This window comes from Salvelinus namaycush, chromosome 19 (assembly GCF_016432855.1).
Source record: "Salvelinus namaycush isolate Seneca chromosome 19, SaNama_1.0, whole genome shotgun sequence".
NCBI classification, from domain to species: Eukaryota; Metazoa; Chordata; class Actinopteri; order Salmoniformes; family Salmonidae; genus Salvelinus; species Salvelinus namaycush.
Genome location: NC_052325.1, coordinates 43,404,507 through 43,419,947, shown reverse-complemented (window position 1 = coordinate 43,419,947; position 15,441 = coordinate 43,404,507). Strand labels below are relative to the sequence as shown.

The 15,441-nt window shown below is 44.6% G+C and overlaps 1 protein-coding gene across 1 annotated transcript in view; it reads left to right on the top strand.

Moving 5' to 3' along the window:
- Positions 1–15,441, top strand: part of hdac4 (histone deacetylase 4) — a 233,878-nt gene that overhangs the window by 185,976 nt on the left and 32,461 nt on the right. Inside the window, exons 18-22 of the mRNA XM_039015050.1 lie at positions 2,046–2,153; positions 6,531–6,586; positions 6,740–6,827; positions 12,378–12,497; positions 14,060–14,157. Coding sequence (XP_038870978.1) covers positions 2,046–2,153; positions 6,531–6,586; positions 6,740–6,827; positions 12,378–12,497; positions 14,060–14,157 — 470 coding nt within the window. The remainder of the gene's footprint in view (positions 1–2,045; positions 2,154–6,530; positions 6,587–6,739; positions 6,828–12,377; positions 12,498–14,059; positions 14,158–15,441) is intronic.

Genomic DNA, 15,441 nt, shown 5'->3' with positions numbered 1-15,441 from the left:
TCTGGTGCAGCCGTCACTCTTCATTCAACTCCCCCGTGCCCTCTCCCCCCAACCCTCCAGTCTTCTTTGCATCGTAAATGCACCACAGACTCACAATTCGTGACAAAGTCCTTCTTGGCGTGACTTGAAAAGGCCCCCTGTGTTCCTTTTCTCTTCTAACTCTAGCCTTGAGCGTTCATGCCGTTGAAAAGCCAAATGCAGCAGGCAGGGATCGCCAGAGTCGATCAGCGACCCCGAGGTTCACAGAAACCCTGCAGGACCCCCACAGACTCCCTCTCGCTCTATCCCTTCTCTACATTTACGTTGACATTGTGGTCATTCGGCGGACGCTCCTATCCAGAGCGACTCACAGTTAGTGCGTTCATCGTAAGATAGCTAGGTGAGACAACCATATATCACAGCCACCGTACGTACATTTTCATCAATGAAGTAGCAAGGTCAGAGCTAGTGGGGTAGGGGGGTGAGGCGTTAGTGTGAATGGGGGGTGCTGTGGGATTATTTTAGATACTGTTTGAAGAGGTAGGGTTTCCGACGTTTTCGGGAGATGGGCAGGGACTCTGCTGTCCTAATTTCAGGGGGAAGCTGGTCCCACCATTGGGGTGCTAGGACAGAGGAGAGCTTGGAGGGCCAAGAGGGCTAAGAGACCAGAGGTGGCAGAATGGGGCGCTCGGGTTGGGGTGTAGAGTTTGAACATAGCCTGAAGGTAGGGAGGGGCAGTTCTTCTTGCTGCTCCATAGGCAAGTGCCATGGGCTTGTAGTGGATGCGAGCTTCGACTGGAAGCCGGTCTCTCTTTCTCTCTCTCTCTCTATCCCCCCTATTTCTCTCCTCCTGTCTTTCCCTCTGCCAGCTGTTTTCTTCTCCTTAGGTTATTCCATCTCAGAATTCAACCTTAACCCGGGGGGGGTGAGAGAGAGAGAGAGCACAAGTTGGTTCCTTTATCCACAAAACATTTTTTATTTTTTACATGCAGTCAGTGTTACAACAAGGAGTTAAGAGTCCTATATGTATGCTGAGTGTGTGTATGTGTGCAACAATATGTAGTCTAGTGGTGTGTAGAGAAGTAAAGATGTGTGTAGAAGTACTGTGTGTGTGCGCTGTGATTGGGGCCACGGAGCAGGCGTGTGTCAGCATAATCAGCCCCGACTGATGAATGCCTGGCCTCTCTCTCTGACCACATGCACACCCACACCTCCACAACACCGGGACTAGCCAGCTCCCCCCACCCCATCCCACATCACTCTCCATGCCTCCCCCCCCTTTAAAATATTTAATATTTCTCTCCATCTACAGTATATCCCTCATCTCTCCCAAACTTCTCCCATGGCTCAATATTGACACACGTCTGTGAATAAAAGCCATCTCACCTCTCTCCCGGACGTTAACATCACACCTCTACTAGCATGCTTTTGTGTTCCCCCATGGGATCCCACCAGAAGCATACTCAGACGGACAGACGTGTGAAGAGCAAATTAGTTCCCCCTACCCTTTAGATTGACGTACAGGACGTGCATGTGTTTGTGTGTTTTTGTGTGTGTGTTTGTGCAACTGTGTGTATGTTTTGTGCATGTGTGTTTGTGTGTGTGTGTTTGTGTGTGCCAGCAGGCTATTCGTGCGTGCGCATATACAACAAACTAAGCCTGGCTGTCCAAACTGAGTTTCTGTCTGTAAGGGGAGTCATTCACGTCAGTTGGATTGACCCATAACTCACTCTGAGAGTCTCTTTTCTGCTCAGCAATCAAGTCGTCCCCCCCCCCCCCCCCCCCCCGCTCTTCCTGTGCAAGCGTTGATACAATACAAGGGATTTGTAAAGACTCTGTGTGATTGTGAGTGTGGTTAGGGGCTTTTGTATTGTAGCTTGTGTGCGCATATCTTCTTCACTCTTTCTACCTCTGGAATTGTTGGGACTGGGAGGACAAATGGCACCACAGCCATCCTGGTCCAACATTGTCTAATTGTATGCTTTACCCTGTTTACATTGTGCATTATACATGAACACGTATCTATTGCGCATTACATAAATGTGCATGTGTGTTCGTGTTCACAGGTGGACAGCGACACCATTTGGAACGAGGTCCACTCGTCCAGCGCGGCTCGTCTGGCTGTGGGCTCCGTGGTGGAGCTGGTCTTCAAAGTGGCGGCTGGAGAGCTCAAGGTTAGCTCCATGTCCCTCGTCATCGTGTGTCTGTCTAGGTGTCTGTCTGTCTGAATGCCTATATTACCAACGATAATGCCATCTCGCGTCGGACGCTGAATGCTAATGCTAGCCCATCTCAGGTGAATAGGTGGCAGAGTGGAGCGTTGATCATTAGACCACATTAACGGCGTTAACGCTAGCCCCACTCAAGTGAGGTCTATTAATATGGCGCCGAAGAACATGGCTGATGTTTTACATTCTCCCAACTAATTGTGCAATTTTGTTTAAAAAAAAATGCATTTTGTGTAACTTGTTTTTTTAACTTATTGTGTACATAATGTTGCTGCTACCGTCTCTTATGACCGAAAAGAACTTCTGGACATTTTCCATTTTCCTTGCACCAGCAGAACAGAGATGCTACCTCTGGTATGACGAGGTGGGGGTGTGTGTCTTTTTGTCAATAACCGCTGGTGCGCGATGTCTAATATTAAAGAGGTCTCGAGGTATTGCTCGCCTGAGATAGTGTGGTCGACAACTTATCATAAGGTACTCTATCTACCAAGAGAGTTCTCATCTGTATAATTCGTTTACCACCACAAAGCGAAGATGGCACTAAGACCGCTCTCAACCAGCTGTATAAGGCCATAAGCAAAGAAGAAAATGCTCACCCAGAAGCGGCGCTCCTAGTGGCCGAGGACTTTAATACAGGCAAACTTAAATCAGTTTTACCAAATTGTCGCTTCGAGACAAGCAACGCTGAAGCATGCACGAGAACACCAGCTGTTCTGGATGACTGTGTGATAAAGCTCTCGGTAGCCGATGTGAACAAAACCTTTAAACAGGTCAACATTCACAAAGCCGCTGGGCCAGACGGATTACCAGGACGTGTACTCAAAGCATGCGCGGACCAACTGTCAAGTGTCTTCACTGACATTTTCAACCTCTCCTTGACTGAGTCTGCAATACCTACATGTTTCAAGCAGACCACCATAGTCCCTGTGCCCAAGGAAGCGAAGGTAACCTGCCTAAATTATTACCGCCTCGTGGCACTCACGTCGCTAGCCATGAAGTGCTTTGAAAGGCTGGTCTTGGCTCACATCAACAGTATCCTCCCGGACACCCTGGACCCACTCCAATTCGCATACCGCCCCAACAGATCCACAGATGACGCAATCTCAATTGCGCTCCACACCGCCCTTTTTCACCTGGACAAAAGTAACACCTATGTGAGAATGCTGTTTATCGACTACAGCTCAGCGTTCAACACCAAAGTGCCCACAAAGCTCATCACTAAACTAAGGACTCTGGGACTGAACACCTCCCTCTGCAACTGGATCCTGGACTTCCTGACGGGCCGCCCCCAGGTAGTAAGGGTAGGCAACAATGCGTCTGCCATGCTGATCCTGAACACTGGGGGCCCTCAGGGGTGTGTACTTTGTCCCCTCCTGTATTCCCTGTTCACCCACGACTGTGTGGCCAAACACGACTCCAACACCATCATTACGTTTGCTGATGACACAACAGTGGTAGGCCTGATCACCGACAACGATGAGACGGCCTATAGTGAGGAGGTCAGAGAACTGGCAGTGTGGTGCCAGGCAACAACCTCTCCCTCAATGTGAGCAAAACAGGAAAAGACGGGCCGAACAGGCCCCCATTAACATCGACGGGGCTATAGTGGAGCAGGTCGAGAGTTTCAAGTTCCTTGCTGTCCACATCACCAACGAACTATCATGGTCCAAACATACCAAGACAGTCGGGAAGAGGGCACGGCAAAACCTTTTTACCCTTAGCACACTGAAAAGATTTGGCATGGGCCCCCAGATCCTCAATAGGTTCTACAGCTGCACCATCAAGAGCATCCTGACGGGTTGCATCACCGCTTGGCATGGCAACTGCTCGACATCTGACCGTAAGGCGCTACAGAGGGTAGTTTGAACGGCCCAGTACATCACTGGGGCCAAGCTTCCTGCCATCCAGGACCTATATAATAGGCGGTGTCAGAGGAAAGCCCATAAAATTGTCAGAAACTCCAGTCACCCAAGTTATAGACTGTTTTCTCTGTTCTCTGTTTTCTCTTGCCGCATGGCAACTGGTACCGGAGTGCCAAGTCCAAATGGCTCCTCAACAGCTTCCACCCCCAAGCCATTAGACTGCTGAACAATTCATAAAAATAGCCACCGGACAATTTACATTGACAACCCCCCCCCCGCCTCTCACTGTTTGTTTGCTACCTATGCATAGTCACTTCGCCCCCACCTACATGTACAGATTACCTCAACTAACCTGTACCCCTGCACACTGACTCGGTACCGGTGCCCCCTGTATATAGCCTAGTTACTGTTATTCTTATTGTGTTACTTTTTATTATTACTTTTTATTTTAGCCTACTTGGTAAATATTTTCTTCTTCTTGAACTGCAGGGCTTGTAAGTAAGCATTTCACGGTAAAGTCTACACTTGTATTCTGGGCGTGTGGCAAATAAAGTTTGATTTGATTTGAATTAGGCACAGGGCTAGCTTAGCTTTATTAATTTAGGCTTGTTAGCCGTGCTCTCTCTTAACACCTCCAGACTCGGTAGGAATGCCCGCCGCCCCTCCCTACCGCAAAGCTCTCATTAGCACTTTTCAGACAGACACTCCTCCCCTGCTGCCCGCCTCCCTTCCTGTGTCTGTGGCCTCTCCTGGCAGCGCCCGACTGTCGTTTGAACTCCGCGGGGCGGCCTAGTGCGTGGGCATCGCTAATTGGCTAACGCTAATAGTCCCCGCTAACACCCCGGCTTTATTAGCCTGCCCACCTTAGCCACCTGCAGAGCTGGGTAAGGTAACGGAGACTTATGATAATCCCTCTCTCCGCCGTTGGCATAGGATGCTAAATTGCTAACGCTCGCAGAGGGTTTCAGCTAGGACTTAGGGCTTCAACTAGCATGTTCACTCTCTTTTTTGTTCCAGTGGAATTGGAAGCGTTGGTTTGGGGAGGCAGTTAGTGCATACCGTAAAATGGATGTGATCTATTGTTATTTGAAGGTTGTTGTTTGGAGTGTATCTGTTGATGAGTATGTAAGCCATTTACTGAACAGCACTGGTTGTTGTTACTGAGATTTATTCACTTGTTTTATTCGTTCATGAACTCGTTTGTTCATCCATTTATCTCGATTGATTTATCGAGGGCATGGCTCTCTTTCTAAGAATAAGGACCTGAAATGATTCATGAAAAAATGCCTGCGCTCTACATACGGGTTAGAGATCACAGGAAGTGACCTCCTTGCCCCTTAACCCCATCTTAGCACACACGCGCGCACACACACACACGTAACCCCAGAGAGGCAAACCAGACTCTAACATCACCTGCCACCCCCTCGTGCCTGTTCAAGTGAGCCTTGCATCTGCATCATCAATGTTTCTAAAATAGAACTCAATGGAATTCCATTAATCTCTTTAAATCACACACACTCGCTCTCTCTCGCACACACAGCTCTTTGAAAGCGGTCCCTATCGTCAGAGGGAATCTGAGTTCCTTCTGTCCCTCTGCTAGAATAATATCCTCTGCGGCCAGGCGAGGTGGAGAGTAATCCACAGCAGCTGCCTCAACATCATTAGACTGGACTACAGGGACACAGGTCACCTCACCACGTACACATACCACAGTCAGTCAGGGCCCCAAAAACACTGGGCGTCCCTACCAGTCCCCATATGTCCCCACATTACACCAGGACTGTAAACAGTCGGCGCGGGAGCAGCGGGAGTCCCCCAGGTCCCTACATTAACACAACATCCACGCCTCGCACTGCTGCTCTCAGCTGTCAGCCATACCTTTGTGTGTGTGTGTGTGTGTGTGTGTGCGTGCGTGTTTCAGGTTTCAAGATTTATTAGTCGTAAGTACAGGATACACATGGTATACACTGTCCAACGAAATGCTTACTTGCAGGTTCCTTCTCGACAATGCAACAACAATAAGAAATAATACAAGATAAAGTAAATGGCTCAGTAGAATAGAATAAACATTTCCGCGTGTGTGTGTCATCGGCAGTGTCTGACCCTCCTCCCTGTCAATGGCAAAACAATTAACTGTGAGCCACAAGGGGATTTAGGGTCATAGAGGCAGAGAACTGAATACTGCATGGAGAAACTGGAATGTGTGTGTGTGTGTGTGTGTGTGTGTGTGTGTGTGTGTGTGTGTGTGTGTGTGTGTGTGTGTGTGTGTGTGTGTGTGTGTGTGTGTGTGTGTGTGTGTGTGTGTGTGTGTGTGTGTGTGTGTGTGTGTGTGTAAGTAGGTATTTTCGTGTGTGTTTATGGGGTTATGTGTTTATCTGTGCTATTACAGTACGAGTGTCTGTTAGTCTGTGACTGATCAAGGCCTTATGGGTAACATGGCTCCCTCTTCTCTGATTGGCAGAACGGCTTTGCTGTAGTCCGGCCCCCTGGACACCACGCAGAAGAGAGCACACCTATGTAAGTCCCACGTCATTTATGTTTCTTTCTTCTCATTGGATCAGATCTTATTGTTATGGAAACAGTATGAGATTTCGAGCAAAATCAAATTATCAGAACCCTAATCACAATACCTGTTGGACTCTCTCTCTCTCTCATCACTCCATCACATAGGGGATTCTGTTACTTCAACTCCGTGGCCATCGCAGCTAAACTTCTGCAGCAGAGGCTCAGTGTCAGTAAGATCCTGATTGTGGATTGGGTGAGTTCACCTTGGACTTCCTGTGCTTTCACACAGAATGAGGTGGGGCTCAGTCATTAGAGCATGGCGCTTGCAAGGGGGTAGTGGGTTCGTTTCCCGCTGATGCCACCCATGCGTAAAATGTATGCACGCATGTCTTTAAAGTCGCTCTGCATACAATTGTCTGCTAAATGACATATATTATTATATAAAATAATGTGACCTGTCTTTGCCAGCAGCATACCACCCTGCATACCATTCATTGCTGGCTTGCTTCTGAAGCTAAGCAGGGTTGGTCCTGATCAGTCCCTGGATGGGAGACCAGATGCTGCTGGAAGTGGTGTTGGAGGGCCAGTAGGAGGCACTCTTTCCTCTGGTCTAAAAAATATCCTAATGCCCCAGGGCAGTGATTGGGGAGACTGCCCTGTGTAGGGTGCCGTCTTTCGGATGGGACGTTAAACGGGTGTCCTGACTCTCTGAGGTCATTAAAGATCCCATGGCACTTATTGTAAGAGTAGTGGTGTTAACTGCGGTGTCCTGGCTAAAATTCCCAATCTGGCCCTCAAACCATCACGGTCACCTAATAATCCTCAGTTTACAATTGGCTCATTCATCCCCCTCCTCTCCCTTGTAACTATTCCCCAGGTCGTTGCTGTGAATGAGAATGTGTTCTCAGTCAACTTACCTGGTAAAATAACGGATAAATAAAATTAAAAAATAAATCTTTATTAACATTTGTTAATGTTCTGCGTAGGGCATGTCCCCGACAAAAAAAAATCTTTGTCGACCGAGAGCCGCCTTTTTAAACATATTTTTAAATGTGTATTTTTCCCTATATAGACACACCCTATGTGTTAATAAAAATAACTATGTATAGGCTACTGAGCTTATCTGATGCTTTAAGCACACTGTGATGCATTAATTAAGACACACAAATGACTCAAGAGGGAGCCAGAGATCAAGATAGCCTAACTGGAAGAGAGAAGAAAAAAAACGACCCTCCTCCGCCTTCACAGATTCTGCCATTAAGCTCCTGAAGTTGCCGGGTAATGGGCTACATCAGGGTCGGCAACCTTTTCCATTTGTAGTGCCAATTTATCTTACCATTTCTACCACCAGTTATGATTTTCATATACACATTTTCATGGAACAGTTTCATTTAATTTATAATAAAGTCTTCGTATTGCAAAATCATGATGTGCTAAATCAAAATTAAAAAAATAACTTCTATAGCCATTTCAAACAATGTCAAAATTGCCTGCATAAAGCCCCCAAAAGAAACATTGCAGCCTGCAGGTAGAAAATATCCTGATAAAAATAAATATCCTATAAATTACATTGGCTACACATGGCCTGTCTGCAAGGAACTTGAAACGTTGTATCAACTTGGTCTGGCCTGAAGCTGGTGCTAGCGAACTTGCAACATTGTATAAAATATTTTGGGCCAGTGAGCTCCGGACAGACAGATCTTTAGGTAATTTGTGCAAGGGATAAGCAGTAATCAGGTAGGCCTATTTAATTACTTTTCCACCGGATCAGAGCACTACATTTTTCCCCCTTTCACACACCAAGTGGTTATATTTATAAAAAATATTTAAAAAGTGAACCTTTATTTAACTAGGCAAGTCAGTTAAGATCACATTCTTATTTACAATGACGGCCTACCAGAGGGCAAAAGGCCTCCTGCGGGGACGGGCTGGGAATAAAAAATAATATAGGACAAAACACACATCACGACAAGAGAGACACCACAACACTACATAAAGAGAGACCTAAGACGACAAAATACACAACATGGTAGCAGCATTAAACATGGTACAAACAGTATTGGGCACAGACAACAGCACAAAGGGCAAGAAGATAGAGACAACAATACATTACGCGAAGCAGCCACAACTGTCAGTAAAGTAAGAATGTCCAATATTGAGTCTTTGAATGAAGAGATGGAGACAAAACGGTCCAGTTTTAATGTTTTTTGCAGCTTGTTCCAGTCGCTAGCTGCAGCGAACTGAAAAGAGGAGCGACCCAGGGATGTGTGTGCTTTGGGGACCTTGAATATACACTACATGACAAAAAGTATGTGGACACCTGCTCGTCGAACACCTCATTCCAAAATCATGGGTTGGTCCCCCTTTGCTGCTATAACAGCCTCCACTCTTCTGGGAAGGCTGTCCACTAGATGTTGGAACATTACTGCGGGGACTTGCTTCCGTTCAGCCACAAGAACATTTGTGAGGTCGGACACTGATGTTGGGCGATTAGGCCTGGCTCGCAGTCGGCATTCCAATTCATCCCAAAGGTGTTTGATGGAAGAACACAAATGTCTAGAATGTCAGTGTATGCTGTAGCGTTAAGATTTCCCTTCACTGGAACTAAGGGACCTAGCCCGAACCATGAAAAACAGCCCCAGACCATTATTCCTCCTCCACCAAACTTTACAGATGGCACTATGCATTGGGGCAGGTAGCATTCTCCTGACACCTGCCAAACACAGATTTGTCCGTCGGACTGCCAGATAGTGAAGCATGATTAATCACTCCAGAGAACATGTTTCCACTGCTCCAGAGTTCAATGGTAGTGAGCTTTACACCACTCCAGCCGACGCTTGGCATTGCGCATGGTGATCTTAGACTTGTGTGCGGCTGCTCGGTCTTGGAAACCCCTTTCATGAAGCTCCCGACGAACAGTTGCTTCCAGAGGCAGTTTGGAACTCGGTAGTGAGTGTTACAACCAGGGACTGACGATTTTTTTTACACGCTTCAGCACTCAGCGGTCCCGTTCTGTGGGGTTGTGAGGCCACTTCGCAGCTGAGCCTTTTCCACGTCACAATAACAACACTTACAGTTGAACGGGGCAGCTCTGGCAGGGCAGAATTTTTTAGAAAGGTGGCATCCTATGACGGTGCCACGTTGAAAGTCACTGAGCTCTTCAGTAAGGCTATTCTACTGCCAATGTTGGTCTATGGAGATTGCATGACTGTGCTCGGTTTTATGCACCTGTCAGCAACAGGTGTGGCTGAAATAGCCGAATACACTCATTTGAATGGGTGTCCACATACTTATGTATATACAGTATAGTGTATATATATATGTGCTACCGCTCAAGTAAAACAATCTTGGTCCACCAACAGCCTAACAACCAAACAATCGACCAGTCCACTAAATGGGGTCAGCCCTAGTTCTGCGAGTGTAATATAATGCTTTTACAGACCAAGTTATTCAGTGGCAACATACAGTACCTGTCTGTATAACATGATATGAGACATATGTCTGGCGTTAGAATCTGGGAAATTGGTGTCATAATAATCTTGGTACCAGATCTTGCAAGAGCGCTGGACACTGTGCGTCATGTCATTTATCAGTACGACACACATTTGTGTCAAAAAGTGCTGCTTATAAAGACTGTCAAGCTAGGGTATGTACAGTTGAAGTCGGAAGTTTACATACACTTAGGTTGAAGTCATTAAAACTAATTTTTCAACCACTCCGCAAATTTCTTGTTAACAAACTATAGTTTTGGCAAGATGGTTAGAACATCTACTTTGTGCATGACACAAGTAATTTTTCCAACAATTGTTTGCAGACAGATTATTTCACTTATAATTCACTGTATCACAATTCCAGTGGGTCAGAAGTTTACATACACTAAGTTGACTGTGCCTTTAAACAGCTTGGAAAATTCCAGAAAATGATGTCATGGCTTTAGAATCTTCTGATAGGCTAATTGACATAATTTGAGTCAATTGGAGGTGTACCTGTGGATGTATTTCAAGGCCTTCCTTCAAACTCAGTGCCTCTTTGCTTGACATCATGGGAAAATCAAAAGAAATCAGACAAAATTGTAGACCTCCACAAGTCTGGTTCTTCCTTGGGAGCAATTTCCAAATGCCTGAATGTACCACGTTCATCTGTTCAAACAATAGTACGCAAGTATAAACACCATGGACCACACAGCCGTCATACCGCTCAGGAAGGAGACGCGTTCTGTCTCCTAGAGATGAACGTACTTTGGTGCTAAAAGTGCAAATCAACAGAACAACAGCAAAGGACCTTGTGAAGATGCTGGAGGAAACAGGTACAAAAGTATCTATATCCACAGTAAAACGAGTCCTATATCGACATAACCTGAAAGGCCGCTCAGCAAGGAAGAAGCCACTGCTCCAAAACCGCCATAAATAAGCCAGACTACGGTTTGCAATTGCACATGGGGACAAAGATCGTACTTTTTGGAGAAATGTCCTCTGGTCTGACGAAACAAAAAAAGAACCATTTGGCCATAATGACCATCGTTATGTTCGGAGGAAAAAGGGGGAGGCTTGCAAGCCGAAGAACATCATCCCAACCGTGAAGCACGGGGGTGGCAGCATCATGTTGTGGGGGTGCTTTGCTGCAGGAGGGACTGGTGCACTTCACAAAATAGATGGCATCATGAGGATGGAAAATTATGTGGATATATTGAAGCAACATCTCAAGACATCAGTCAGGAAGTTAAAGCTTGGTCGCAAATGGGTATTCCAAATGGACAATGACCCCAAGCATACTTCGAAAGTTGTGGCAAAATGGCTTAAGGACAACAAAGTCAAGGTATTGGAGTGGCCATCACAAAGCCCTGACCTCAATCCTTTTGAAAACTTTTGGGCAGAACTGAAAAAGTGTGTGCGAGCAAGGAGGCCTACATACCTGACTCAGTTACACTAGCTCTGTCAGGAGGAATGGCCAAAATTCACCCAACTTATTGTGGGAAGCTTGTGGAAGGCTACACGAAACGTTTGACCCAAGTTCAACAATTTAAAGGCAATGCTACCAAATACTAATTGAGTGTATGTAAACTTCTGACCCACTGGGAATGTGATGAAAGAAATAAAAGCTGAAATAAATCATTCTCTCTACTATTATTCTGACATTTCACATTCTTAAAATAAAGTGGTGATCCTAACTGACCTAAGACAGGGAATTTTTACTAGGATTAAATGTCAGGAATTGTGAAAAACTGAATTCAAATGTATTTGGCTGAGGTGTATGTAAACTTCCAACTTCAACTGTTGGTCAGAAACTGAAAGAGGAGCGTATTTTTACATTTTAAAGGCCTTTCGAATTAGAAAATGTCTCTATAGAAACTTCTAAAGCAGTCCCGTCAAGAAATAGGCACTTAGTTTAAAAATAACCTTCTTTAAAAGTTGTCATGTGTGAGATAATGCCTCGATATAGAAGCTTAAGTCACTTTTTTATGTTTGTCTATGTAGGAAGGTCTACTGAAATGAAATGGAAAGTAATAGATATTGTCACGCAGCAATAGGATTTGTAAAACCAATTGTACTCTTATAACAACCCTCTGAACTAGTCACAAAGGTTGTAGGATGTTAGATAGTGGCTAAGCACGACAATGGAGAGCATTCTTTTCTGGTTTCCACTTGCTATTAGTCTTCTATGCCCATCTGACGACTGATTCAAGGTTGATTTTGTTGTTTAGCGCACAATGCTTATGGATAGGATTTGGATGTGGAGACCTGATCCTAAATCGGTTGTTAGAGTCAGGAAGTAACCATAGCCTGCCACTCTCCATGTCTGTCAGGATGTTCACCATGGAAATGGCACGCAACAAGCATTCTACAGCGACCCCAACATTCTCTATCTGTCACTCCATCGCTACGACGATGGCAACTTCTTCCCCGGCAGTGGAGCGCCTGATGAGGTGAGTGGCGGAGTGTGTGTGTGCGGTGTTTCCCCTATGATTTTTTTCAGCAGCATTGGCAAAGTTAGGGGTGGGGGGGTTGAGAGACAAATGGCAGTTTTAAAGCTAGTTTTCTGCAATTCTAAACGTTTTGTCATGGGGCTGAGAGACAAATTGCAGTTTCAAAGCTAAATTTCCTGCTATTCAACACATTTTGCCATTGGGCTAAGAGAACATTTTATAGTTTTAAAACAAATTTCCTGCAATTCTACACATTTTGCAATGGGATTGAGAGAACATTTTACAGTTTGAAAGCACATTTCCAGTATTTCAACACATTTTGCAATGGCATTGAGACAACATTTTACAGTTTAAAAGCTAATTCCCTGCCATTCTACACATTTTGTCATGTGGCTGAGAGAACAGTTGCAGTTTTAAAGCTAATTCCCTGTAATTCTACACATTTTGCCATGGGGCAGAGAGAACATTTGCAGTTTTAAAGTTAGTTTTCTGCAATTTTACTCATTTTGCCAAGGCTTATGCTGTGTTTTTATGCTCAAACATTATAACAAAATTAATTGGGGGCCCCTGACCTAAAAAATAAAAAAAAGATTCTCCTGAATGTCTCATTTTTATTTTGGTGATTTGTATTATTTAAAAATATATATATATATTGCTCTATTATATTTTCTACATACTTTATATCTGGTTTTAATCGTTTTACACTGAAAACATTTTACCATCCCGAAAATGTATATATTTTTTTCAACACCAATGCTTTCCTCTTGCTAATGAAAAACGATGTACTGAAGCGTAGGGCTCCAAAATTCTTGTCACTTTCCCCAAATCCCCAGGTTTTCCTAAATTTCTGGTTGGAGGATTTCTGGCTTATTCCCTCCTGATTCCAGGATCTTCCCGGAATCAGGAGGGGGAACCTTGACATTTTTTGAAAGTTACAGCAATTTTGCCGTTTGGTGACCACTCACTAAGTTGAAAACGGATCATCAAATTAAATGGTGGCCGTGTTTCACCATTCAGTCAAACACTGGGCACTATACTTTCTGCCATCCCTGGCTCAATAACTAATAATGACCAGAAAATAGATTTTTGGAAATGTTCCTGTTATTCACAGTCAAATTGGCAACATAAAGAAACTCAACTGTTGTTGGCTCTCCCCTAGTAATTGCTACAATATTGACAGTAGTCCAATTGTAGCATTTCCTGATACATGTTTCTTAATGATGAGGCCAACCGCCACTTAGTTCAGATTATTGATGTTGTTTGTAGAATGCCCAGACTTAATGTAAAAGTGTGTGTTGCGTGTCCTTGTGTGTGTGCGTGCATATATTAGTGTGTGCTCTTGCCTGGCAGCTGTAATCTGATCTTTGACAGGTAAATAGCAGGAATCGCAGCAGTCTTTTCCTAGAGATACTACATATATTACCAGAAAGGGCTTCGATATGGTCCATCTACAGAGGAATGGTCAATCAATGTTCAGAGGTTATGGTGTATGTGTGTGTAATTTTGCGTGTGTGTGCCTGTTGTGTGCGTGACTAACCTATGTTGCGTTGTGTGTGTTGTAGGTGGGCACTGGGGCAGGCATGGGCTTCAATGTGAACATGGCTTTCACCGGGGGACTGGAACCACCCATGGGAGACGCAGAGTACCTGGCTGCCTTCAGGTAACACACAAACACGGACTAGCTACCACAGAGTATGGTGATGTTTTCTTAAGCTGGGAACACCAGCGCATGAAATCAAAAGAGAGAAAATGAGGGGCCTGTTTAGTGGGGAATTTGCAGCGATGGGGGTTGGCTGTTGGAGTGTGGAGTGCTTAGGGAGCACTCGACTGAGGAGAGGGTTGTATTTCAAAAGGCTGAATGTCCCAGTGGTCCGTCTGTCCTGACAGTTCCCACCTCTGGAACCATATACAGTGGGGTTCAAAATAATTGACACCCTTGATAAAGATGAGCAATAATGAGTGTATAACATAAATAATTCAAATACTGAGCTACATTGAGAGTATGAGATAATGATGAGTGAGAAAGTCACCGAGGGTCAAAGATCATACCCCCAAGACATGCTAGCCTCCCCTGTTATTGGTAATGGTGAGAGGTTGTTAGCATGTCTTGGGGGTATGATCGTTGACCCTCTGTAACTTTCTCACTCATCATTATTCACGATTCATTCAGGATTATCCGTAATCATGGTAGCATCCGCTTTAATGTAGAAGTGTTTAGAAACATATTCTATTTTTATTTATATTCAAATCTACTAGGAATATGGGACCAAATACTAAACTTTTGACTACTTTAATTATTATCATAATTTTGACCCATTCCCACTTTTTTGGAGTATGCAATATAGCTCAGTATTTGAATAATCTATTTTACACAGTCATTATTGCTCACCTTTATCAAAGGTGTCAATAATTTTGGACCCCACTGTACACCCTACTGTCAGGCCGCAAGTCTACAGACGCTCATTAAAGGGATAATTCACTCCGATATCACCCACTGCCTTCTTGCCTGTAAATGATACCCTATGTTGTCGATGTCCACAGCTTTCAACTTAAGCCAAAGTGACGGATACAGTAAGCTATTGTTAGCAGTTAGGATTAGAACGTAGTACATAGAGATAGTTGATCTCAGACTCAGGACAACAGTAGATTTTTTTAGAGGGAAGAAAGCATAAAAAGGACTACGAAAACGGATTGGGCAAATGTAAAATATCCCTGCCAAAAATACAAGTCATGTTCACAAATACAACCACGTTAACATTATTTGGGGTCAAACCTCGGTCAAATACATATGTCAAATAATTCCATACGTTTCAGGTGCACTTGATTAATTTGCCCTGTACAATGGAACCAAATAAATAGTCCCAAAAGTGTACATATTGTCCACACATTGTCTATTTTACAGTAATATCTATTCATATGATACACTACATCAACGTTACATCTC